The sequence below is a fragment of the Salvia splendens genome, chromosome 22 (assembly GCF_004379255.2).
Source record: "Salvia splendens isolate huo1 chromosome 22, SspV2, whole genome shotgun sequence".
Taxonomy (NCBI): domain Eukaryota; kingdom Viridiplantae; phylum Streptophyta; class Magnoliopsida; order Lamiales; family Lamiaceae; genus Salvia; species Salvia splendens.
In genome coordinates, this window is record NC_056053.1 from 15134704 (window position 1) to 15160637 (window position 25934).

At 39.3% G+C, this 25934-nt stretch overlaps 5 protein-coding genes across 6 annotated transcripts; 2 read left to right on the forward strand and 3 right to left on the reverse strand.

Annotated features, from left to right (window-relative positions):
* Positions 1-5998: 5998 nt before the first annotated feature.
* LOC121788097 lies at positions 5999-9051 on the forward strand. Its single transcript, XM_042186971.1, has 7 exons — positions 5999-6425; positions 7040-7180; positions 7269-7634; positions 7769-8014; positions 8148-8240; positions 8374-8574; positions 8670-9051. Exons 1-7 carry the CDS (start codon positions 6132-6134, stop codon positions 8883-8885), a joined length of 1557 nt encoding a protein of 518 aa, XP_042042905.1. The 5' UTR covers positions 5999-6131; the 3' UTR covers positions 8886-9051.
* A 16-nt stretch (positions 9052-9067) lies between these two features.
* On the reverse strand, positions 9068-11012 carry LOC121788098 (protein FATTY ACID EXPORT 5-like). Of its 2 annotated transcripts, XM_042186972.1 has the most exons (4): positions 10873-11012; positions 10543-10769; positions 9843-9930; positions 9068-9363 (listed from the first exon to the last, which is right to left on the reverse strand). In XM_042186972.1, the coding sequence occupies exons 2-4, from the start codon at positions 10739-10741 to the stop codon at positions 9291-9293; spliced, it is 360 nt and encodes a 119-aa protein (XP_042042906.1). In that variant the 5' UTR covers positions 10742-10769; positions 10873-11012; the 3' UTR covers positions 9068-9290. The 2 variants fall into 2 exon arrangements, with proteins under 2 accessions (XP_042042906.1, XP_042042907.1); XM_042186973.1 differs by lacking the exon at positions 10873-11012 and having other exon boundaries at positions 10609-10866.
* A 5568-nt stretch (positions 11013-16580) lies between these two features.
* On the reverse strand, positions 16581-19365 carry LOC121787558 (purple acid phosphatase 18-like). Its single transcript, XM_042186330.1, has 5 exons — positions 19072-19365; positions 17952-18620; positions 17561-17749; positions 17395-17483; positions 16581-16952 (listed from the first exon to the last, which is right to left on the reverse strand). The coding sequence occupies exons 1-5, from the start codon at positions 19198-19200 to the stop codon at positions 16730-16732; spliced, it is 1299 nt and encodes a 432-aa protein (XP_042042264.1). The 5' UTR covers positions 19201-19365; the 3' UTR covers positions 16581-16729.
* Positions 19366-22956: 3591 nt separating this feature from the next.
* LOC121786769 (putative B3 domain-containing protein REM4) lies at positions 22957-23916 on the forward strand. Its single transcript, XM_042185395.1, has 3 exons — positions 22957-23040; positions 23127-23394; positions 23480-23916. Exons 1-3 carry the CDS (start codon positions 22957-22959, stop codon positions 23914-23916), a joined length of 789 nt encoding a protein of 262 aa, XP_042041329.1.
* Positions 23917-24384: 468 nt separating this feature from the next.
* On the reverse strand, positions 24385-25612 carry LOC121786770 (protein ALP1-like). Its single transcript, XM_042185396.1, has 3 exons — positions 25325-25612; positions 25025-25250; positions 24385-24932 (listed from the first exon to the last, which is right to left on the reverse strand). Exons 1-3 carry the CDS (start codon positions 25610-25612, stop codon positions 24385-24387), a joined length of 1062 nt encoding a protein of 353 aa, XP_042041330.1.
* Between the last annotated feature and the right edge of the window lie 322 nt (positions 25613-25934).

Genomic DNA, 25934 nt, shown 5'->3' on the forward strand with positions numbered 1-25934 from the left:
AAGAGTAATATACGTCAGCTATGGTGATTAACCTGCCGTGGAAAATAACAAACACAATTTAAATATGTGATATTTTAGAACAATATTAAAATTCGTGAAAATACCAGAACTTGACCAAAGTTTTTAATTTTAGGGACCAATAGTACATTTTCATATACCCTTTCCAGTTTAGCTTCCCCCTTGAATTTACCACTTTTTAAGAAGGTCTATATATCTTTTTATAGTGGTGGCCCATGAAGTGGTGGCTGAGCATAGAACTCGCTGTGACTAATGTGACCATGACCAAAGAACCAGTCGTGACCAACAAGGACGTTGGCGCTTAAAGGGGGTCGATTGTTACGGACTTAATGTTCCATATCAGCCGAATTCTTAAATTTAATACTAATATTTACAGTACTAAAAACAAGTTTAATCAAGTGAACTCGTAATTCTTAAAATGATTTTTAGTTTTATTCGAATATCACTTAAACAGATATAAACACGTATGTAGGGATCAGACTTATTCCGGATTCACTATTTACCGAGACCTCTTTTTTCTTGTACAAGATAGCTCAGTCAAACTATCAACCTCGCGACTGATTTTACAAATGAACTAGCTAATACAACAGTTTATAGCTATCTAACTCGGACCACGCACTCCTTGACCGGATGCGTCTCTGGACCTCCGAGTAACCTGCACACTCAAATCAATAGTCAGTAACACAAGAGAGATCCACACAGATCTAGTGCAGTAACATCAAAGAAATAGAGAAGAAGAAGCTGGAAAAAACAATAGATCACAAATATGGCTCAGCCACCCGCCAATAGGACATATCTATTCATCCAGAACCAAGATCCAAGGGAGCACATGAGGTTTCACCTGTGAATCACCTCACCACCCAGAAACCAACCCTAAACCACTCCTCTACACCGGATCTACACTTCTCACCGAACAAATCTCACAGAAAACCCTCAAAACAGAAACCCTAGTTTCTCCAGAACTCAGGCAAACGAAGCAGTTGCCTTCACCACCACTCACACAAGATCTAACACTCTAAAACCATGAAAGATCACAGTGGAAACAACCGGAGATCATTACAAAGATGAACAGAGAAGAGGGAATCAGAAACGCCACACACAAAGAGCAAGAGAGAGAGTGAGAAGTGAATAATGAGGCAGTGAGAGAGGAGGAAGGGTTATATACCATCCGGGATTTGGGCTAGGGCAAGTCACAAGCCCAATGTCACATGGGCCAATAATTTCCCAGGCCCAATAATAGTCTACCAATTAATAGCCCAATACAACCAACATACTCCACCTTGGACATTATACTGGGAAACCAATTGCACTATTGGCTAAGGTTTAAATCATCACAGGCTACAAGGTAGTCCCCATAGCACCAAAGAACAAAGTTCACAAGCTTAAGGAAACCACCAGGTCTGCCTAATAGACTCCAGAGGGGCTGACACCAATAGTCTATAGGACTTAATGCCTCCAACCACTAATCACCCTTACCACAGCATACACAGTGACTGAGGTCTTTTTACCCCCGGGACATGCACCTATCCTAGGTTAAAATGCAAAAACTTAATGTAGAAAAGAAGTTTTTCAAGTGGTAAGCATTTAGTACCCATGTCAGCTGGGTTCCTATCAGTGTGCACCTTTAACAGAGAAACTTCACCTTTTTCTACAATATCTCTAATGTAATGAAATCTTACATCAATGTGCTTAGTTCTATCATGGAAAACAGGATTTTTACATAACTGAATTGCAGATTGAGAATCAGAGAACACAACATGAGGATTTTTCACAAAATTAAGTTCAGAAAGTACTCCCGTCACCCACACAGCTTCTTTCATAGCTTCAGTTATAGCAATGTATTCTGACTCAGTAGTGGATAAAGCCACTTGTGCTGCAATTGTGACTTCCAACTAATACATGCTCTGCACTTAGTAAAGATATAGGAGGTGGTGGACTTCCTCTTATCTCTATCATTAGCATAGTTAGAATCAACATAACCAGCAAGTTTTACACCTTCTTCACATTTAGAATAGCACAAACCATACTTTGCAGTATGCTTAAGATATCTCATCAACCATTTTAAAGCTTCCTAATGAACAGGACCGGGATTAGACATATATCTACTCAAACAAGACACAACATAGGCAATATCAGGCCTAGTGCTAACCATCACGTACATCACAGATCCAATAGCATTTGCATAGGGAACTTTCTTCATAGCATAGATATCATTTTCAGATTGAGGGCACTGGTCTTTACTCAACATAAAATGAGCAGCTAAGGGCACTGAAGCAGGCTTAGCATTATACATGTTACTTTTTTTTCAGAATTTTGTGCACATAGGGTTCTTGATGCAAAATAAGTACACACTCTTTCCTATTTCTGAAAATATTGATTCCTAATATTTTCTAAGCATCCCCTAAGTCTTTCATATCAAAATTCTCACTCAAAGCAGTTTGCACAACACTTATGGTTTTCAAACAAGGACCCATGATCAGCATGTCATCAACATACCGGAGCAAGAAGACAGGAACTGAACCAAGGTTCTTAACATACAAACATGCATCAAAAGTGCTTCTAACAAAGCCCAACTTATGCATACAAGTATTGAACTTAATGTTCCACTGTCTAGGAGACTGTTTTAAACCATATAAAGCTTTTTTCAACAAGCAAACATGATTAGGAAACTTAGGATCCACAAAACCTTCAGCTGTTTCATGTATATTGGCTTATCCAAATCACCATGCAAGAAGGCAGTTTTAACATCTATTTGTTTTAATTCCCAATCAAAATGAGCACATAGAGAAAGCATTAATCTCACAGTAGTAAATCTAACAACAAGAGCAAATATTTCAGTGTAATCTACCCCCTCTTGTTGAGTAAAACCTTTCGCCACTAATCTGGACTTGTACCTCAGACCCTCCACCTCATTATTTACCGAGACCTCTTTTTTTTTGTACAAGATAGCTCAGTCAAACTATCAACCTCGCGATTAATTTTACAAATGAACTAGCTATTACAACAGTTTATAGCTATCTAACTCGGACCACGCACTCCTTGACCGGATGCGTCTCTGGACCTCCGAGTAACCTGCACACTCAAATCAATAGTCAGTAACACAAGAGAGATCCACACGGATCTAGTGCAGTAACATCAAAGAAATAGAGAAGAAGAAGAAGCTGGAAAACACAATAGATCACAAATATGGCTCAGCCACCCGCCAATAGGACATATCTATTCATCCAGAACCAAGATCCAAGGGAGCACATGAGGTTTCACCAGTGAATCACCTCACCACCCAGAAACCAACCTCAAACCACTCCTCTACACCGGATCTACACTTCTCACCGAACAAATCTCACAGAAAACCCTCAAAACAGAAACTCAAGTTTCTCCAGAACTCAGGCAAACGAAGCAGTTGCCTTCACCACCACTCACACAAGATCTAACACTCTAAAACCATTAAAGATCACAGTGGAAACAACCGGAGATCATCACAAAGATGAAGAGAGAAGAGGGAATCAGAAATGCCACACACAGAGAGCAAGAGAGAGAGTGAGAAGTGAATAATGAGACGGTGAGAGAGGAGGAAGGGTTATATACCATCCGGGATTTGGGCTAGGGCAAGTCACAAGCCCAATGTCACCTGGGCCAATAATTTTCCAAGCCCAATAATAGTCCACCAATTAATAGCCCAATACAACTAGCAAAGTAAATAAAGAATCAAACTCCTCCGGTCCATCTTTATTTACAAAACGATGGTATTATGAAAATGATATAAACAAGTAAACATGCCTTTATAAAGAATTGTCCTTGGGAAAAGGGCTTGTAGTGACGTGTTGTATAATTTTCTCAATCATTTCTTCTTCATATAGTATATAATTGATTCTTGATTTCATTCTAATTGCTTAAAGTAAAATATACATGCATCATCATTAAGACGTGTTGGCTTCAACACAAAAATTCTCCGCCTTCGATAACTATAGAGAATGATTAAATGGATATATCATATATGCGTGTGAACGGTGTGATTAATAGTTTCTGAACAAAGAAATCATCTATTTATTTTAAATAATGGGTAAAATACAAAAATGGTATATATCGGATGTATATTTGAGGTAATTCGTGAAATTAAATTGCCTATGAGGTATCTGAATAATATTCATTTGAGATATTTTTTATTATTTTTTGACATTTTTACTATTTCTTAAATTTTTTACATTAAAGGGTATTTAGGTGATGTTCGGTTTCCTAGATATAATAATATCATATAATCTAGGATTGAGTTGTAAGATTATTTTAGTCATATGAGGTTAGCTATGACTAATTATCTTATTATTATATATATATATATTCTATTAATTTAATATATTATGTTATATATAATATATATTATATTCTTTTAATAAATTCTACTATATTATATATATTATATGTATTATTAATTTTATATTATATATAAATATTCTATTAGTATATATAAAATAAAATAAATTACACACACATATATATTAATATTATATTTATTTTTTCGGGTTTTTCGGTTTTTTCGGTATTGTTCGGTTTTTTCGGTTTTTTAAGTTCGGTTTTCGGTTTTTCGGTTTCAGTTTTTCTGTTTTTCGGGTTCGGTTCGGTTTGGATTTTGACCTAATTTCGGTTTTTCGGTTTTGGTTCGGTTTTGACAAAAAACCGAACCGAAACCCGAATGCACACCCCTATCCATTTAGGATTGAGTTATCTCATGAACCAAACACATTACATATTTAATCCCGGGATACAATCTTGCAAACTGAATAACCCCTTTAAAGTATTTGTTTCTCTCTTTATTTTATAAAACGCGAGATTATAAAAAATTTACTTTAAAAATTAAATTATACTTGCAATAAAATATCTATTGTTTTGAAATTTATATATAGGGGGATGTGATCAATTTCTAACTAATTAGCAATCTAAAATTAAGATCAATTTTTAAATATTAGATTAGAAGATCTAGTGGTTGATATAAAGTTAAGTGGATTATATTTTAAATTTAAATAATTATTAAATAAAATTAAAAGGGTATTAATGTCAATTCTCTGTTATTAAAATTATCCTAAAACTTTAAATTTACGTAACTCTCTCGATTTAAATTACTTTTTCGCAAAAAAAATATCAAATTAAAGGTAATTTTATAAGGATTCTAACGAGATTTCAACTGCATATGTTCTGACGACGTTCGAATGATGAAATTTGATGATTTTTTATTTCAGTTTTCGTATATGTTGATAAGTAGATTTGTTTTTATCAATAAATACATGTAAAATCTCAATATAATGCATGTAAAATCTCAATATAATGCATATAAAATCTCAATAAAACTGTGTTGATATTTTCGTGTACTTGTGTTGAAATACTCATGTCATTGTGTTCAGAGGCGGACGCAGAAAATTGTTACAGTAGGGGCTATATATTCTAAAATTTTGATGGAGATGACAAGTTTCTTGTAATTTGTTGTTTTAATATGGGCTTTTGCACATCATTTTACACAAAATACTAACAAAATTATAATATAGTACAACTAAAATAGTAAAAAAATTTAATTAGAGAAGGGCTTAAGCCCCTCCTTAATGACATGTGTGTCCGACGATGATTATGTTGATATTTATAATACACTATGTTGATATAAAAAAATCGCAAAATTTATCTAAATAAATATACGAATTAAACCAACAATTGCATAAATAGGCCTCATATCTAACGTTATGTGATGACAAATGAGAAATAAGAAGGGATCAGATGAAAGATTCAATTTTCATCAGCGGATTAGTGCCCATTTTAGTGGGAGAAAAGGAAAAAGAATCAGAGAGAATTAAAGGATGATTATTGCAAATTGACTAAAATACCTTCTCCAATCCGTAACTTGTAAATTTGCATGAGGAATAAATATGCCTTTTTCTTAAATTTTAATTGCAAAAATGAGAATGTAATTTATGAAATCGAATTCGACAGTTGTGTATAACAGACAATTTGCATTTTCAGAGGTTTCTTCACACATCATCAACCTCCCTTCTCCCCACCGCTATTTAATCGAAATCCCGCAAACAAGAAATTCGTATTTATCAAACACGATTCTACCAACCATCCCCCAAGCCATGAGCAAAATCGCCGCAATTCTGATTCTCTCCGCGATTTTCACAGTTGAAGCGTTGCAAGCGCCGTTTCGCCCCGCCGACGTGTTGCCGTTGCTTCCTCGCCAGGTCGCGAAGCCTATTCTCAACGCGCTCAACAGCGCCGCCGACCTGATGCCGTCTTTCGTCGGAGCCGCCGTCTCCGGCAACGCCTCCGATTTGCAGTGGAAAGGAGCTTGCTTCTATGACTCCGCCGCTCGGCTGGAGTTCCACAACCGTAACAACACCCGATTTGGGGGCGGCACTCTTCGCCTCAAGGTCATTCTCTTCTCTTCTCCCCTAATTTGATCATTTTTTGTTTTAAAAATGATAGTAAAATCGATGAATGTCTCATTTTTTCATTTTAGTTTGTCCGGGAATAGAAGTCCAAGCCTCACATTCCACTAACTCATTCTACTCACATTTCATTTAAAACTAATATATACAAGTGAGACTCATATCTCACTAACTTTTTTTCATCCACTAACTTTTTTTCATCCACTTTTGTTAACATTTCTTAAAACACGTGGCATCAAGAAATGACTCCTAATGTAGACAGAGGGAGTACTATTGAGTTTCAATAAATTGGCTATTGGTTGAAGAGTGTTTATGTCTTGTTGTGTTTGAAACATGAGTGTGTTCCCTTAGCAAGATCTGGCCTCGCGATTGCGATCGGCGGAGAGATAAAAGGCCGTCGCGCGAGCTTGAAATAAATGCACGAAAATAAAATAAGGATAATTGTATTTGTGGATTCATTGAGAAGAATACAATGTATCTGACTAAATAATAGAGATACGAGAGATATTGAGATATGCTCGTATCAGTTGGATAATTTGAATAGGAGAGTGATGCTCTATCTGTAGTTTACCGTGCTTATCTGGATCAATTTTCAGCTGAACAATCCGCATAGCTTGACATGTATGGATCTCTACGTGTTTGCAACGCCCTTTCGTGTAACGTGGGACTACTACATGTTGGCCCGCGAGCATACTCTTGAGTTCAAAGAGTGGGAATCCGAAGCTGAATATGAATATGTGAGTTGAAATTTGAATCTCTTTAAATATTTTGCAGCTGATATTTCTCCATTTCACAACTGTGTAACTGAATTTGTGTGACAATCAGGTTAAAACCAGGGGGGTTTCGATTTTTCTGATGCAAGCAGGGATGCTAGGGACTTTCCAGGCTCTCTGGGAGGTGTTCCCTTTGTTCACGAACACCGAATGGGGCGAAAACTCTAACATAGCGTTTCTTAAGAAGCACATGGGTGCTTCCTTTGTGGAACGTCCCCAGCCGTGGGTCACCAACATCACTGTTGATGAGATACAATCCGGAGATTTCCTTGCAATATCCAAAATCCGAGGGCGATGGGGTGGTTTTGAGACTTTAGAGAAGTGGGTGACCGGAGCTTATGCTGGACACTCGGCTGTCTGCTTAAGAGACTCCGAAGGGAAGCTATGGGTTTCAGAATCAGGTCATGAAAATGAAAAGGTGATTTCACTCTTTTCTGTACATTTAGTCACAGTCAATTCAGAAATACTATAACGCGTTAACATGTTCGTTACGGGAGTTGCAATTATTGTGGATCGGATGAGTACCGTTTTGATTTGGGGCAGTTTTTGTAGGGAGAAGATGTCATAGCTATTTTGCCGTGGGATGAATGGTGGGAGTTTGAGTTAACAAAGGATGAGTCCAATCCGCACATAGCATTGCTCCCTCTGCATCATGAAGTCCGGGCCAAGTTTGACGGAGATGCTGCGTGGAAGTATGCTAAGAGCATGTCGGGGAGACCGTATGGTTACCATAACCTGATATTTAGCTGGATCGACACTACTAGCGATAACTATCCAACACCTCTCGATGCTCATCTGGTACTTCACTTTTTCTTCTTTTTCTTTCTCCTGTTATCGGTCTGCCATGTTCGTTGCAAGCATGAAGCACGCATGGCCACAATGTCTTTCGATTTCGTGTTCTTCTGTATAAGTTTGTGGGCTGTGTTTACAGGTGGCTTCTGTTATGACTGTTTGGAACCAAATGCAGCCAGCTTATGCTGCTAAAATGTGGAACGAAGCATTGAACAAACGACTAGGAACTCAGGTTTCGTTTACTGTCTCATCGACCTATTACTTAACCGGATTTCTTATAAACATGTGGTTGTTGATATTTGAACTGAAGAAGCACAAACAATATGATGTTTAGAAAAGTGATGTAATTAGTTTCAATCCTGCAGAACTTCACTCTTAGTGAAATTCTTGTTGAAGTGGAGAAGCGCAAGTCGTCGTTCGCTGAACTGCTGGCCATCCCTGAGCAAGATAACTGGGTCTACGCGGATGGGAGGTCGACATCATGTGTTGCCTTTGTGTTTGAGATGTACAAGGAAGCAGGGGTGTTTGGCAAACATGCAAGCTCTACGCAGGCCACTGAGTTCACGGTGAGTACGCCAAGTCATGTCGAAAGTTCGTGATTTAAATAGCAATTATCTGTATGAATGGAACTCTGAGAATCAACTGGTGTGAAATATTTCAGATAAAGGATGCCTACTCCCTCAAGATCTTCGAAAGCGATTCAAGCCGTTTACCAACGTGGTGCAACAATGGGGACTCTGTGAAACTTCCCTTCTGCCAGATTAGAGGGAAATATCGGATGGAACTACCTGGCTACAACACCATGGATCCGTATCCACACATGAACGAAAGGTGTCCATCGTTGCCCCCTAACTATTACAGAACGTTGGGTTGCTGAGGAGTCGTCCCGTTTTCGGGTTACTCTCACTAATCACTACTTCCTGTGTCCTAATGCATAACCACATTCTGTATGTATGTATGTATGCATGTACATACATGAAATATACAAGTGTTATTGAGAAATACTTGAGTTTATATTGCAATTCTTGGAAATGTATACTGAATGGTGACAAGAGTTACTTAGCATTTAGAACTCTTTATATTTATATAAAAGTTAACAAAAACATACTTATTCTGATAAAATTATTAATCAATCACACATACAATACATTTGACATACTAAACAAGAAAATGAAGTAACATGACATGTCGGCTAATCTTTGAGATGTAGTAACATAAATTTGTTAACCTTTCTGCATTGTAACTCTGATCGGCCAGGCAGCAAGGTGTTTTCTCGTCTCCATTACTCGGTCTTTGGTGGAATATGATTTCCTCCAGTCGCAATCTTGTACAGGTAGAATACAGCCATCACGACACTGCACATATCGCACAAAGCGTCCATGACATATAAATGACAGAAACCACAAAATCCAACGCTCACATAACACTCCTCACTCTATATGAACGACAAAAACAAACCTTCTCCATCGAGATTAGTAGGGGAAGAAAGCTATTAGTAAATCAATAAGCTCACTTTTTAACTTTTTAACTCGAGGGGGTAAAGAAAACTTATGATGGTTATCGAGTTCAGTTTAACAAGAATTTCAATGTAGAATAGCTTTCTGTTTCGACGTTTTTTTAATGCCTACAGTAAGGAAGACAGAATGCCACAGATATAAGCAAGTGACCTACAACATCAAATATACAGCCAACGAATATCTTAATTAAAGATTTAAGCAAGATACAACAATCATAAGGAGTTGGCCTCCCATAAATACATGTAGTTTCAGCAAACTCACAACCGATGCAACTATCACAAATTACCACGGCTTGGAATGTCTCAACTGATTCTTACCTGATCCCAGCTACGATACCAGCTGGCATGATTTTTTGCGTTTGCATGTAACGTTGGCCCATGACGTACGATAGTGTAGCAGCAATTGCTGTTAGGGACAACAGCAAGCCAATTAATCCGTCATTCATAGGAGATAATGGTGATCAGAAAAGGATGACAGAATTCGATGAGTCCAAATTACAGCATACTAACATAACCAATGAGGATATCATTGTGAAGAATTAGCATCTTCTGAATAGATTTGTATACAAGAACTACATTGGATACCATCATGAACACGCGTTCCGACTTCCTAGATTCGTTCATACGAGATACTCCATAAACAGTTGCATATTACATCCATAGACCATAGCAATGCACAAACATAAAAAAAAGTCCAAGTCTTGTGGAGCAAAATCATCTCTTGATCAATTCACGCAAAGTGATTCACCTAAAGCTTTATTTATGTTTGAGTCTACATTCTTTCTTGTAAATTCATTCCAATTACAATTAATCCACTTAGAATTTCTTTAATCCAGTCATGAATTTGATCTAATCCAGAAAAATCATACACAATCAATTCATAAAGTCTCTAGCTTGCCCATCCTATCTCTAAAAAATCACCACATTGAACTCTTAAACACAGATCCAAATTAAGAGATCAACAAATGAATTAAATTCTTAACCAACAATCCATCAAATTAATGGCAGCAAAAAGCACCCGTTTCAAGAATCAAAGCAAGGTAAGAATTTTTGCGCTTGTGAAAAGCTTGGAGGCTGAGATAACCGGCGAGGACGAGCAGCAATCCAGTGCCGACGCCGCCGCCAAGGGAGGCGACGCTGCCTTTCTTGATGAAGCCGATCGCGCCGCCGCACACCAAGAGGAGCCCATATGGGATCGTGAAGCAGAAATCGTGCATTTTTAGAGGTGGATCCTCGGCTTTTATTCTGGGAAATCAAGGAAACAATTCAGCGCTGAAGAATTGAGGGGTTTTCTGTGGAGAATTTAGACGGGGAAATGATAAAGAGGAATGGATCAGGTGAGAACTACCAACTCCGTTGACTGTGTATAATCATTTTTTATTTCTATTTTGAACAGAGTGGGTATGTTGTGTTGTCGTTGAATTAGTTGCCTTTTTCCGATCAGGGATTGTTGAGGTGAATTCGAAGCAATGGAATAACCTGCAATGTAGAGGTCTCCAAACCGAACTGAACCGGACGAACCGGCCCAGAACCATCACCGGTGGTTCCGAACCGGAACCGGAACCGGAACCGTCGGCGGCAGTTCAAACCGGGACCGGAACCGCCGGTTCCACGGGCCGGTTCAGGTTTGCGAAGTTTGAAGAACCGTAACCGGCGGTTCCGAACCACAGGTCTCGCTGGAACCGCCGGTTCCGAACCGCCGGTTCGGCGGTTCCCGACAACTCCCGACACCTTTTCAGGCCTACTTCCTAGCCTTTTCAGAAACCGCTCCCACGGCCGCCTGTTTGGGCAGAAACCGTTGACGGAAACCGCCGGTTCCGCCGTGGTTTTTAAAAATTTGAAATTTGAAATTGACGAAAAACCGCCGGTTTCCACCGAAAACCGGCGGTTCTTATTTTCAAAAAATATTTTTTTTTTTCTCACAATTTTCCCCTATAAATACCCCCTCCTCTTCATTTCTACTCACCTCATTCTTGTGTTAATAAGAATTTCTCTCTCAATCTCAATTTCTCTATTCTCCATCCTCATTCTCTCAAGTTGTTTACGTTATTTGCGCTCATAATTTACTCACGTTGTTCACGTTATCATCTTCACACAATCACACTACTCTCTATTCTCCACTTTCAATTTCCATAAATATTTATATCATGTCTTCATCTCGTCGTGGTGGTGATCGGGGCAAGGGAATTGCCCAAGATCAAAGTGATACTCGTCGTCGACGTGCCCCTTCTAGAGCACAAGTTGCGGAGGAGGTGGGAAGGCTAGCCGCTCTTCGAGCTCAAGTAAGTTATAATATGTTTTAATTTTTTGTTAATTCATTTTTATTAAATTCATAATTTCATTTTTCAACATCTATGTGTCTATGTGTTTTTATTTTTGTGTTAGTATTTTTACTTAGTTGTATAATTTTCGTAGGAGGAAGAAGATCGAAATGCGGCCTTGTTACTTGCCCTCGCCGACGACGACCAACAAGGGGGGCATTCACATTCGGCTTCGCGTTTCGAGTAAGATGTGAATCTATCGTCGGACGAAGGCGATGATGGATCGCATCAATTCCCCCCTTCTAGCACCGGCCAAGTTGGCGACAATGATGAGGAGGAGACCGATGCTCCTCCTCCCGCAGGACGACAAAAGAAAAATATGCCTCCCAAGTTGAAATCTGAGATTTTCACCAAACATTTCAAGAAGGTCCCGGTGGTAATTTCAAATCCTAATGATCCGACCACTACCATTGAGACAAGTGAGTTCAAAACATATTGCAACTATTGCGATAAAGTCTATCCATTTGTTATCGGTGGGGGATATGGTACTCTCCATCGCCATTTGAAGGCAAAACACCCCGTGGAATATGGGCATTCTAAGTCCCAAAGCCAAATAAACTTCCCCGCCGGCTCATCGTCTCAAACAGGTATGCCGCTATTTAAATATGATCCGAAAAATGTTACCGATGCTATGGTAAGATGGGCGGCAATGAAACATTTGCCGTTCAATTTTTTTAATGACAAAAAATATGAAGTTACTATGCAAACCGCTTTTAATGTTGCTACAAAGAGAATTCCCCCCTCTACTGCTCAAAGATCTAACAACCTTCAGTTTTTTGCAAAAAAAGAGAGGTTGAAAAATTTCTATCCACCTTAGGGCACAAAGTTAATATTTGCTCCGATGTGTTGACGGATTCTTTCCAACGAAATTCTTACATGGGAATTTCATGTCATTTTATAGACAATAGTTGGTCTTTAAATAAACGTTTAATTGGTTTTAGACAATTTCCTTCCCCACACACCGCACAAGCAATTGCATCTTTAATTATTCAAGTTTTGAATGAGTATGAGTTATGCAACAAGATATTTTCGGTTGGTTTTGATAACGCAACCGCTAACACCGCAAGTATATCCGATTTAATTGCGGCTTGCTCCCCGGCGATAAGTGGTAAGTATTTTCACCAACGATGTATTTGCCATATTTTAAACTTATGTGTACAAGATGCTTTGTCTTTATGGAAAAGACATATTCAACCTGTTACTACAGCTGTATCCTTGATCCACTGGAAGCCTCAAATTGGCAAGGCGTGGAAGAAGTATTGCCACACGAAGAAAATAAGGTACACAACTTTTACTTTAGACGTGTCTACTAGATGGAACTCTACATATGATATGTTGCATTCTACATTGGAGCATATAGAATATTTAGTTGATTTTTATAGAACTTACACTGTTGATGATTTATATCTAACATCTTCTTATTGGGATCAATGCATGAGCTTGTTTAAGTTATTCAAAGGTTTTCGAAATGCCACTATTGAGTTATCGGGTGTGTATTATTGCACATCCGTTCGTGTTTTAGAACATTGCATGATCATATCACTTGGTTTTAAAACTGCAATGAAAAATTCCACAAACAATCTTGAGTTAATGTGTGTTTTATATTACATGGTTGAAAAATGGCTCAAGTATTTCAACGAGATCCCCACGGTTTTTTTGCTTGCCAAAGTTTTGGATCCAAAGTGGAAACTAGTTGGTACTTTCAAAATTTTTGAATTTTATTACAACAATTTGGCTTCTATTGATCTTGAATCACTCCGAGCTTTGCAAACTGACGAGGACGACAACTACATAAACCTAGCCCAAACATTCCAAATAAACCTCCCCCACCTCCCAAGCCTCTAAAGAAGTTTTGAGTTCGACTTGCGTGCTCTCTTTCACGATTACGAAGCCAAGTACAACCGTACCCACCAAGTGAGACCTAGACCCACCCGTCAAACACATAACTTTGGCTTCTTCCAAGTTGATGACCCCGACGCCCAATCCCAATTGGCGGACCTATACGGCTTTAGCAGCGGAGGAAGGACGGCAAATTCGACAAGTGAGTTAGACTTATATTTTGACTCACACTTTTCATTCAATGAGGAAGAAGGAGGTCCCGTTCCCCAACAAATCGACGTCCTAGATTGGTGGGGATCACACGAGAAAGATTTTCCCATCCTTGCATCAATGGCCAAGGAGATCTTTTCGGTTCCGGCTTCCACTGTCGCCGTCGAGTCCGCCTTTAGTGTTGGAGGCAACGTCTTGGACGACAGAAGAAGTAGACTCACCGGGCAAAACATGGAAGCCACCATGTTACTTGATTATTGGTGCTCCGCCGAAATTAGAGACCAAGAACCGGATTGGAACAATCAAGTAGTACAACCCGACCGAGACTACTTCCCCGACGAAGAAGAGTAGGCGCGCCGCCAATTCCTACGATCAAGCCAAATATGTAAGCAAGGTAAGAGAACTACGTGGACTTTGATTCCAAAATGCAATTGAGCATTGAGGATACGTAGGCATCTCAACTTAAATTTTAAATTTAAGTTGAACTCAAGTCCTTTTCCTTTATTTTTTCCCCCTTTGTTTCGAATATGTAATTTGTAAATTGTAATCAAGACTTTAAGTCTTTTGTAATTTATAATTTTTAAGTTGTAATTTGTAAATTTTAAGTTGTAATTTGTAGTTTTAAAGTTGTAATTTGTAAATTTTTAGTTGTAATTTGTAATTTTTAAGTTGTAATTTGCAATTTTAAAGTTGTAATTTGTATCAATAAAATTGTATTTGTACATTGCTTTATTCTAATTTTATTTATACAAATATATTTACATTTTTTACTTGAATTACAAATTCACAATGTATTAAAAAAAATAAATTGAACCGCCGAACCGGACGAACCGGCCCGGAACCGGACATGCAACGGCGGTTCCGACGGTTCACGGTTCAGGAACCGGAACCGCCGAACCTTGGCCATGCGGTTCAGGTTCACTTATTTTTTGAACCGGAACCGGCGGTTCCGAACCGTGAACCGCCGGTTCCTGAACCGTGGTGACGTCTACTGCAATGTCGTGCTTGAAGATGGATGAATTAAATAATTATGGAGATGCTAGTCATAGCAATCATTAATATTGGGTGAATTTTTATACTCCCTCCGTCCCGCACTACTCGCACGTATTTCCTTTTTGGGCGTCCCAAGTTACTTGCACTTTTTCCATTTTTAGTAAAAATTTTCACCTACAGCCGTCATTTTTGACTTTTCTATACACTCATTCCTTAATCTCCGTGCCGAAAAGGAAATGAGCGAGTAGCTCGGGACGGAGGGAGTATTTCTCATGAATTTTAATAATGATCTTAAAAATTACACTCATCATCTAGGTAGGATAGGGGTGAGAAAAAAATAGAAACCGAATATCCGAACTGAACTAAACCGATATTTTGAAATTCGGTTCGGTTTTGAAAATATAAAAATTTCGGTTCGGTTTGACTTTTGAACTAAATTCGGTTTTTCAGTTTTGATTCGATTTTAGCTAAAAATCAAATCGAAACCCGAATACACACCCCTACATCTAGGAGACTAAAATATCAAATATCAGTAACAGTCATGCCACAAATGATTGTTGCTTTGCCACGAATTTATGATGCGTTTTCTAGAGGGATTTGTTAGCATAGGTTTTGAATTAGACTCTTGGAATTTGTACTTAAAACTCATTTACGAATTTTAAGAAATTTGAAGAAAAGTAATGACAAAGCCGATGGAATATGAGAATCAGTCTTAGTACTTATTATAATGAAATGTTAGTGTAAAAAGTTAATGGAATATGATGTCCGCATACTAGATATAGAAAAAAAGTAAATGATTCATTAAATCCCGAACAACTCAAAATAGCAAAATGACTTTTTAAATGGTGGACAGAGCGAGCACTATAATATGATAATTCCTTCTTAAAATTGAGAGGAATATCATTAAACCACAATGCTCGTTAATGTTTTAAAACAGATCGGTGAATGAATCGCCAAAGCTAGAGATGCTCAAGGTTTTCAGTTCCGGCGGTTAACCGCGGAACCGTAACCGCCGGTTCCAGTTCGGGTTCCGGTTCCAAACCGGAACCGGCATTTTTTCTTGAACAAGAACCGCCATATTTTGAACTGCGGGCTGGTTTCGGTTCCAAATTTTACGAATCAAAACCGTGTCGGAACCGCCGGTTCCGGACGGTTTCAAACCGGAACTGTGAAAAAAATGTCGGAAACCGGCAGTGCGGAACCGTGAAAAACCGTAAAAAACCGACGGTTCCGAACCGAAACCGTAACCGTCGGTTTTGGAACCGGAACCGGAACCGTTAAACACCCTCACGGTTCGGTTCCGTTCGACAATTTCCGAAACCGGAACCTGCGGTTCCGAACCGTAACCGCCGATTCCGGAACCGTGGTCACCTCTAGCCAAAACTATTGATTCATGGTTCAATTGGTATAACCAATCGAACCATCCAACTGGACTATAGAAAATAAGAAATACTCCATCTGTCCGTGAAATGTTATCCACTTTTTCCATTTCGATCCATCCATGAAATGTTGTTTACGTTTTTTTTTTTTCCATTTTTGATAAATAAAACCCACTTTCCACTATCTCATTACTCTCACATTCTATTATAAGTGGAACTCACATTCCACTAACTTTTACTACTCACTTTTGTTTACATTTCTTAAAATCCATACCGAGTCAAATAAGGACAACATTTCGCGGACAGGGTAGTACTTATAATCAAATATGTTCCAGAAGCACAAATTCCTAAATTTCGCATAAAGGAGATCATACAGATACACTAATAGTGGTATATATATATATGATAATTAGGCTCCACATCTTATACAATGCCTCAAGTATTTACAATGACAGGCTCACTCCTATGGCTCCAACAGCATTTTCCTCAGCTCGTGATCAGCATTCTCGCTGAGACACCCCGACCCAAATTGCGAAGTTAGCCACACCTGATCCGATCTCACTGCTTCATCATCATCATTCCTGTGCCAGCTCCAATACGCATGACTCGAGTTCACTATCCTCAGCTCACCATGACCAAAGCTTGCTTCACGGAAAATTGACCACTCCGGTTGGGGATCCATGTACCTGCGCATTACCATCAGGCGACTTCTTATGTTTTGTATCCATCCATGTTCAGCTACTACGCATCGCAACGCAAGACGTTACACAAGAATTAGCAGGAAAATCACTATTGTGATGATCCCTTTTGTGCATCATTTCACATTTGAGAAGGCTGCACAATGCTGGGGAAGAAGATGTGGTCGAAACCAAAAAAAGCAACCGTACATATAGAACTAGCTTCGGACTAAACCACAATATGTAGCCTGTATTTAAGTTTAAGAACAATCCTCTCTCTGTCCCTAAAAATAGAAACATTCTATTTAAGGGAATTTCTTTCTCTCTAACGAGGTGGGACCCATTTTCCACTATCGTACTTTTCTTTTTTTATCTCTCTTACTTTTCCAATTTTGCATTAAAACTCGTGCCGTTTTATAAGTGTCTCAGATTTAGTTAGGGGGAAACTTACTTGTTTGCTAAACCTTCCCTGTTTCCACCATCACCAATTGTTATGTGGACAGCACCGCAGGGATCTGATCTTCCGTTGTACACACGGTTCTGTTGCAATAGCCAAAGCAATATTGGAGAGCTCAGTAAGTAACGGCAAGGAAACAAGGTTTACAATGAAATCTCACCGTGCGCTCATAGGCATGTACGTGGCCAGCCAACACCAGATCGACACCAGCAGCACGAAGCAACGGTTCCATGGCTGCCTTCATGTCATCGCCCTCACCCTGATGAGCCTCATTACTGTTGTACCACGGGACATGAAAAAGCACAAGAAGCCACGGTGTTCTTTTCCGGTCTACCTTCGAAAGGTCACCCTGCAGAAACAATAATCCACGTCTCATTAGCACCTTATTTGCATTTACTTCACCCTTCAATTGCATAACCATTTATGAGGTAAACACAGTTTCATTAACGAGACAGACAGCTTCTTTTCATACTACCAGACCCGATCAAGACTCAACAGTCGAAAACTGATTGCATGTACTACATACATTAAAACAAGCCTCTCGAACTAACCTTCAGCCAAGAATATTGATCAGAGTACTTGTCATAGTCTGTATACGAGCCAAGCATGATGACATGAACTCCAGCCACTTCAAATGAATAAAATAGGTTTGAAGCAGATCCACTCTCTTGATAGGGCATTTTCCATCTCGAGTTGTACGATTTGAAACTATCCTCCAACATCGGTATGTACTCCTTCTCGTGGTTTCCCTGAGTCACCATCCACGGTCTTGCACTAGCAAGCGGCTGCACCAGTTCCCCAAATGTGTCCCACCTGTGCTGCATATAATCCGCGTACGAAAGGTCTCCAGGAATCATATGCACGTCGTAGTTGCACTGCTTTATGTGATCCAGCGTCGACTTAGTCCACTCGGTCTGACCTAAATCACCCGCCACAGCAAAAGTGACCGGGAACCAGGATGGCGGAGTTTTGAGCTGAAACTCAGAACCTTCCCCTCCACATCGGTAGTAATAAAGACTGTTGGGTTCCAGCGGACCAATGACCGTGTGGTGTATCTTTCCCGAGCTATAGAGAAAATAACTATAGCTAGTGCTCTCACCTTCAGAGGTGAAGCTATAGTTTTTCGAAGATGTTCCATACTCAACCACCGGAGGAGAATGCTTAGAGTTAGTGGTCCACGAAACACGCATATGCTTCTCCCCGGCTAAGGAGATATGAACCTACAAGAGCCACTCAGGAAACATCAATACAAGTGTTCCGATACGAAAGCAAGAAAACGCACGGAAATCGGCTCCTAATGCATTGCCAAAAACAGGGATTTCTCACTAATACTACATTGCAGGAAACATGGCCTAATCCATTTAGCCCTAATTAAACACTCTGCATTTTAATACAAAATCTACTCAATCCGTTAAGAGCAGAGCAAGAAAAATGCAATCTTGACAGTGAATTCTGATACTCAACCAGGGAAAAGGCAGTGTGTGTAAATAGACCAATAGCAGTAAAGAACCCAATCTCTTAATCCAAAAAAAAAAGCAAAAGAAAGTTTCCTTATTTGTAACATTAATTATCCAGAAACTCGTTTTTTGCCCAAACATCTTGGAATATAAAATCAAATACAGCATCAAAATACCAAGAAGAGAATTGAGGTGAAGGAGTAGAGAAATGAACCTGCTGAGGCTCGGAAGAGCGCTTTTTGGTCCATGGAAATGAGAGAGTTGCGCGCGGCGGAGGCCTTACATAATCGGCGGTGGCGGCGCAAGATAGTAGCGTAATCAACAAAACTACATTCAAATCCATGATTGAATTATCCTTGTGCTTGTGAATCTGTGAATTGTGATCATCTACAAAGAGGGTTTTGTGAAGAAAATTTGATTGTTTATACTATTTGTTTGACTATGTGTGCTAGTATTTGTTTTGACTTGTGGCGCTGTTTAAGGAATAGATTGTCACTCATCAAAGTGAGGGGCATATTATACGTAAGTCTACCAATCTCGTTGATATTTCCTTGTAATTTGTTAATGATGGTATCTTCGCATTTACGTTTTTCTTTTTGTTCATTTATCGATTATAGTGGTTTCCGATCCATACCTTGACCGCTTTTTGGCAAATCCTACTGAATACTCCCGTTTTGTCACCTCTCGTGTTTTTTCTACGAATATTAGAGAAACAAAATTATTTTCCAATTAAAGAATAATGGTCACTTGTGGTATCAGAAAGTTTTGTTGGAAATATGATCCTGTCCAGTACAAATTATAGAATCAATTTTGAAGAGGTATATTTATTTCTATATTAAGTAAATCAAAGAAAAAATGGATAATAATTCCATTTTCTGAAAATAGGAACATTCAAAACGGTACAATTTTTAATGTAAAATTATTAGTAAAATAAAAGGAAAAAAGAAAAAATAAATAACCTCACCATTAACCTCTCTACAGTGAACAACTCACACACACAAGCATTTCTAGTCATTCTGCAGCTGGAAAAGCCATGTGCTTTTATATGATTAAATTCATATATGTAGCCACTTATATGTTAAACATATTCTACTCATTAACATTATATTCCCATTTCGGCCAATTATAACATTAACACTTCAAAAAAAGAATAAATATCATGTATGTTGAAACTAGATCAAGAACTCGATCTAATCTTGCAGTGTGTGTGAGGGTTTGAGAGAGGAGAGGTTTGAGGATGAAAATGAATGAACTCTTATTACTCAATGAATGACACTACACGGTTATATCACTCTAATTCAACTCTATACAAATGAGCTCATATCTACTATTTAAACTCTAGCAACTAAGGGCGCGTTTAATTGCCCGGAAAGGGCAGTATATCGGATTTTGTAAGATATGGCTGATAGTTCATAAGATAGCTTTTCTCATTCTGGCGTTTGGTTGCCCTGAGATAATGTATAAGATAGCTTATACTGTTTTTGTTTTGCTATATGGAAACTATTGATAAGGAGTCTGATTGTCATCTTTGCCCTCAATACAATTTCATATTTCCAACTTGGTCCTCCAAGCCCTAATTCATCATCCCTACCAAAATCAGAAGAGGCCGCCTAAATTATATTCGCGCGCCATTCAATTCCATTTCACTCCCGAAGCGGAAAAGCTAGTTGCTATAAAACAAGGCCAGCTCGACGAACTCCATTCCCAAACGTGCCTGCTCCGCCGCCGGGTATGTAGCTATTTACAACACCACTGTGACAAGCCATGTTATTCGATGTTTGTTGTCGGTGATTGCTTTGTGTTTGTGGATTGATTTGCTGATAGATTCAACATAAATCTCCTATACCTCAGACCCAAAACTCAACTAAAACGGAATCATCATTTTTTAGGTTTATTGCTCTCACAATTAAAATTTCGTTTTTGAGGTTTATTGCTCTATGTTCTGCGCGACATAACTAGTCCGTTTGGGAATCAACCTTTTACATGATTAGCCTATTGTACTGTAATTGCCTGGGTTGATAGGGTTTCTAATGAATTATCAATGCCGAGTTCATGTATAGCTTGATTGATATGGCCTCACAACACATCGAAGGTAGCGACGACGATGGAAGCCCAGAGGGTAATAGTATGTTAGGTTTTCATAGTTGCTATTCTATTGGAAATCAGAATTATATCCGGCATTCAGTTATATTGTGTGTTTTCCGATGTTAGGTAGCAAGGATTTGGCCCCAAACAGGAACTCGAAATCTGACAGGTCGAGACGCATTTGGTCGGCTCGTGAGGAAGATATCCTAATGGAAACTTTAAAGGAGTTGGCAGCTAACGGATGCAAGTCCGACAATGGGTTTCGCAATGGTTACCTTGTTTGGGCGCGGGAGGCGATAAAGAGTGAATTTCCAAAGACCGATATACTGACACACCCGCATATCTACTCAAAAATAACTACTTGGAAGAGGAACTACGGATCACTTAAGATGATGCTTAACTACAGCGGCATTGGCTTCAATTCGGATTGTACCTACCGAATTGAATGTGATGACGAGCAATGGGCGCTATTTTGTAAGGTATGTATTATGTTATTCGAAACCATGTTGCAAACTGAAATTTTGCGAGATGCACTTTACTAGTTGATGATATAAGTTACAACATGACTTTATTTATAACCATCACTGAGTTAGTTCCATTTATATAAGCGTGTCTAATAGTTAATATTTGTTGTGTGATTGTTTGCGTCCAGAAAGACAGACATGCCAAGTATATGCTGAACAAATCGTGGCCTCAATACGAAGACTGGAAGGAGGTTTTTGGAAACGACCATGCTGATGGTGAGAAGCGTATAGACGTTGGTGCTGCTGCGGGGACCATTTACGGGAACAAAGATGAAGCTCCAGCCGCGGATGAGACATCCACCCACATGAGTTTACAAGATCTATTTCCTGACATGGTCTTCCCGGAAGGGGTCCTGCCTGAGATGATTGATGAGAGCCAATCCGCCACCGAAGGAGGAGGGCCTGGATCTACTGTTGATGTTGGTGTGGGTGCAGGAGGAGAGGCAGTAGGGGGGGCAGGAACCACGATAGGGGTTGCTTCTGGATCAGGTTCTATGGGAGGAAAAAATGTTTCCAAGAAGGTGCTCAAGAAGCAAAAAGTAGAAGACAAGATGGATGGAGTTATAGCTCTCATGGGTCAGATTCACACAGACACAAATGAACGTTTGAAAGAGATTTCGAATAGGATTGGTTATGAGTTCGATCTGAGCAACAAGAGGTTTGAGGTCTTTGATCAACTGAAAGGTATTCCATGCTTATCTCTCAAGCTACAGTTCTATAGTTCAAAGAAACTTGTTAAAGAACCCGAACTCCTTGATCTGTTTCGGGGCTTGCCAGAAACTGCTCGTGCAGCCTTTGTGTTTGATCTCTTGGAAGCCGACGAAAAGCTGTAAGCATTAACGGTATGCCGATGTGGTTTGTGGTCTTTTATGAAAAGTTTCATTTTGCTAATTACTACCTCATTCTGTTTGAAATGAGAGAACTATGTAGTGATGTTATTTTGAAACCAGTTGGCGATGAATTTACAGTTCTACTAAATCTATTCTTAACAACATACCTCTATATTTACATGGTTTCTATGGTAATACTTAAAATGCTTTTTACCATTTTTTATAGTGTTCTCTAATTTAAATAAGTTTGATGGTAATATCGATTATTTAGGGAACTGATTAGGAAGATTTAATCGACGTTAGTGGTGCATTATGAATCGGTCAAAGATTTAAGAATAAATGCTGTTTTTTTGGAATTAAAATCAACTTAAATACAACGCATATACTGCCAAAACCAACCGCTTCAATCTCATTGAATGATTCTCTGAAATGGCTAAATTTCAGCAGACTATGGCGTATGGTGTTCACCAACTCATCCTCTGCATTAATAAGACCGATATCTAACCCCTTTGTCTTGTTAAAGATGATGGTAGCCTTGTTGCAGTGTTATGGCTAATCAAATCTTATCAGATACACAGTAACGAGTGTGGTAGAGAGGTGTTAAATAGGCCTTAGCAAATAGAAACATCACCACATCTTCTATTCATAGTGCTTTCATTGATGGCCAACAACGGAGCCATGGAGTACTTACGACTGCCTTCAATCATGAAGAAGTTTTCCGAAACTACTAGTTTGAATGAGTTGGTAATGTTTTTGGTGGTGTTCTATTTTGTGCTTTATGCCTCGACTGGTTTGAGCCTAACATAAGTGCTTGTTCATTATATTTGTAGCGCATTCCACCAGAATTTGTGGCTCTTCATGGTGCTAATCTCCCTTTCGACTGCCGCCTAATCACGCTGCTAGGAAGGAGGAGTTTCTCAGTTCGTGTGTTGAATATTGCGAGTGGTTGCCATTTACAAGCTGGATGGTCCGACTTTCGGGTCACCAACGAAATTGTTCATGATGATGTGCTTACTTTCACTATGGTCGACGCGGGGGTATTTCTTGTGAAGCGCTTTAACCCAAGAACTGGATGCCCTCCTCTCGGTGATCTACAAGGTGCGTTATAGAACCGTTTAAAGTTAGTTACTAGGTCGTCGTTGCCTCTGACTTTCCATTTTTTTCTCATTTAAATTATGCGAAGCCACTGGATATGGAGACTCCGACCACAGTGATGCCCCGGATGTGGATACATCAGACGACTATGTGCCAACGCAATCAGAGGGTTCCTTCTCATCGGACGGTGACGACTATGCTTCGGACGCAGGGGTGTTAGATGACGATGGCTGCCCGACCTTCACCGTTACTCTTGATGCATCGAACATCAACCGCACGCTGGAGATTCCAATGGCTTTTTGGCACCGCCACATTCGAATGATTTCCCTTCAAGACCCGGTCTACTTCAATGTAAACGGAGACAGTTGGTACATCATTCTCGACCACAACGAAACCAAGATCTGGGTGAAACACGGCTGGAGACGTTTCAAGGAACGTAACAATCTGGTGGTTGGTGTGTGCTGCCACTTCAAACTCATTGATCGAAATGAGGTTCAATTTTATGTGTGGTTTGATCTGCCTTGAGAGGTTCCTTTGATTGCCTAGGAATTGAAGCACCTATCTAATTTGATTATGTGTTGTGTTATGTATGATGCAGCGTGTAGTGTGGGTGATTATAGTTCACTCAATTTTCGTAATCGGCTTGTTGTTTTGAATCCCAATTTTCATATTACACAAATGAAGTTAGCTCCATTTGATCCACATTATGCAAACAATCCTAAACATGAATTCACTGAAATCAATAGCCTGGTGGTTATTTATGAGCTGGTTTGAAGCTCACAAAACATGACAAATTACTCAAATTAAACGGTTTTCCTTTATACATCCCAATAAGAAATCACAGCCTCCAACCAATTTAACTATACAACAAACTCCATCAGAAAGTGAAATATAAAAAAATGAAGTCTCTGCATTCTGGAGTATAATGTCATATAGCTTGAATAAGGTGAAAATAAGTCCTGAATAATAAAAAATACAAAAAAGTAGCTTGAATTAACACAACAGAACCAACACTGAAAAGAATAATGTGTCGATATTAATAAATATCACAAAGCTTAACATAGGCACTCGAACTTGGACATTATTTCTGGCGCCCCACATTTCCCTTGCAAGATCATCCCTTTTTTGTGTCCATAATGCCGATGGTTCCACGCTACTGATATTATCACCACATAACAAAGGATCGTTGGCAGTTTCATCATCAATATCAGCCTCATTAACCAGCTCAGCCTCGACGGGATCAACTACCATTTGACTTCGTATATAATTGTGTAGAAGAAAGCATGCGATTATGAGCCCAGTTTGAACATCTATCGGATAAAAACTTGCTGACCTGAGGATTCCCCATCGCATCTTCAGCACTGCGAATGATCTTTCGATGACATTCCTCGCCTTGGAGTGTCTAAGGTTGAAGAGCTCTTCCGGTGTTTGGGGTGCTTTCCTTCCGACCCCCCATTCCTTAAGATGGTAGCGGACACCTTTGTACGGTGTCAAGAAACCTTCAGCATTTGGGTATGCACTATCACAGAGATAGTAGCATCCTGAAAAATGCAACAAATGTAGATGCAGTAAGTAAAGGGGTGTAACAAGTTGGAACTATGATGAATTTATTATAAAAGTGCGTAAACAACACCTTTGGGTACTTTCAGACCTAAGGGTCTGCTGATAGCATCCCTTAAAATCCTTGAATCGGCTGCCGAGCCTTCCCAGCCAGGAAGAAGGTAAGTGAATCTGAGCTGGGGGTCACAAACAGCTAGTGTATTGGTGGTGATGTGACCTTTTCGATTACCGTACCGGGGAACGTCACCAATTGGGACACGAACATTGATGTAAGTACCATCTAAAGCAAGTAAGCAACCCTGCAAGCACAATACAAACCACATTCATTAGCCGGATATCCAAGATTTATGTAAGCATTTCAATGTTAATGTACCTTGAACCATTTCCATCTACGATCAGTGCAAGCCTCATCTATTGGGATGGGCTTCACCAAAAAAAGGTTGTGCAGCGTGAGAACTCCATAGAGTACAGTGTGTATATATTTGGAGACGATTTGAGATGATCGCATGAAATTGTGACCAACTATGCGGGATTTTTTGTGATGAGCTAGCACACACAGGAACATAGCCACTTGTTCTTCAACAGTCACTTGTTTCTGGTCTATTAGGCCTACCCGATCATGGAGAATACGAAAAAGACGCCCAAAGGTATTCCTATCCATTCTTAAATTATCCACACAAGCTCTATCTGTCACACGCACAAGTCTATCTAGATGACGCACATGATCCGGGATAGAATCTAGAACCACGGACTGACCTAGCCGATCCCACCGTTTACGCTTGCAATTTTGCGGGAAAATTAATGTGATCATCAAAGAGATGAGAAGCATGTTAATTTGGTGGTTCCGTATAATCTCTTCTATCAGAATCAGCATGGTGGTCAGGTCAGTCTGTGGACATGCAAACAATTGCACAATTGAATGATTGGGAGGGAAACAAAATCTTGTCCAAATGATAAAACACAAAAAGAGACTTCAACTAGAA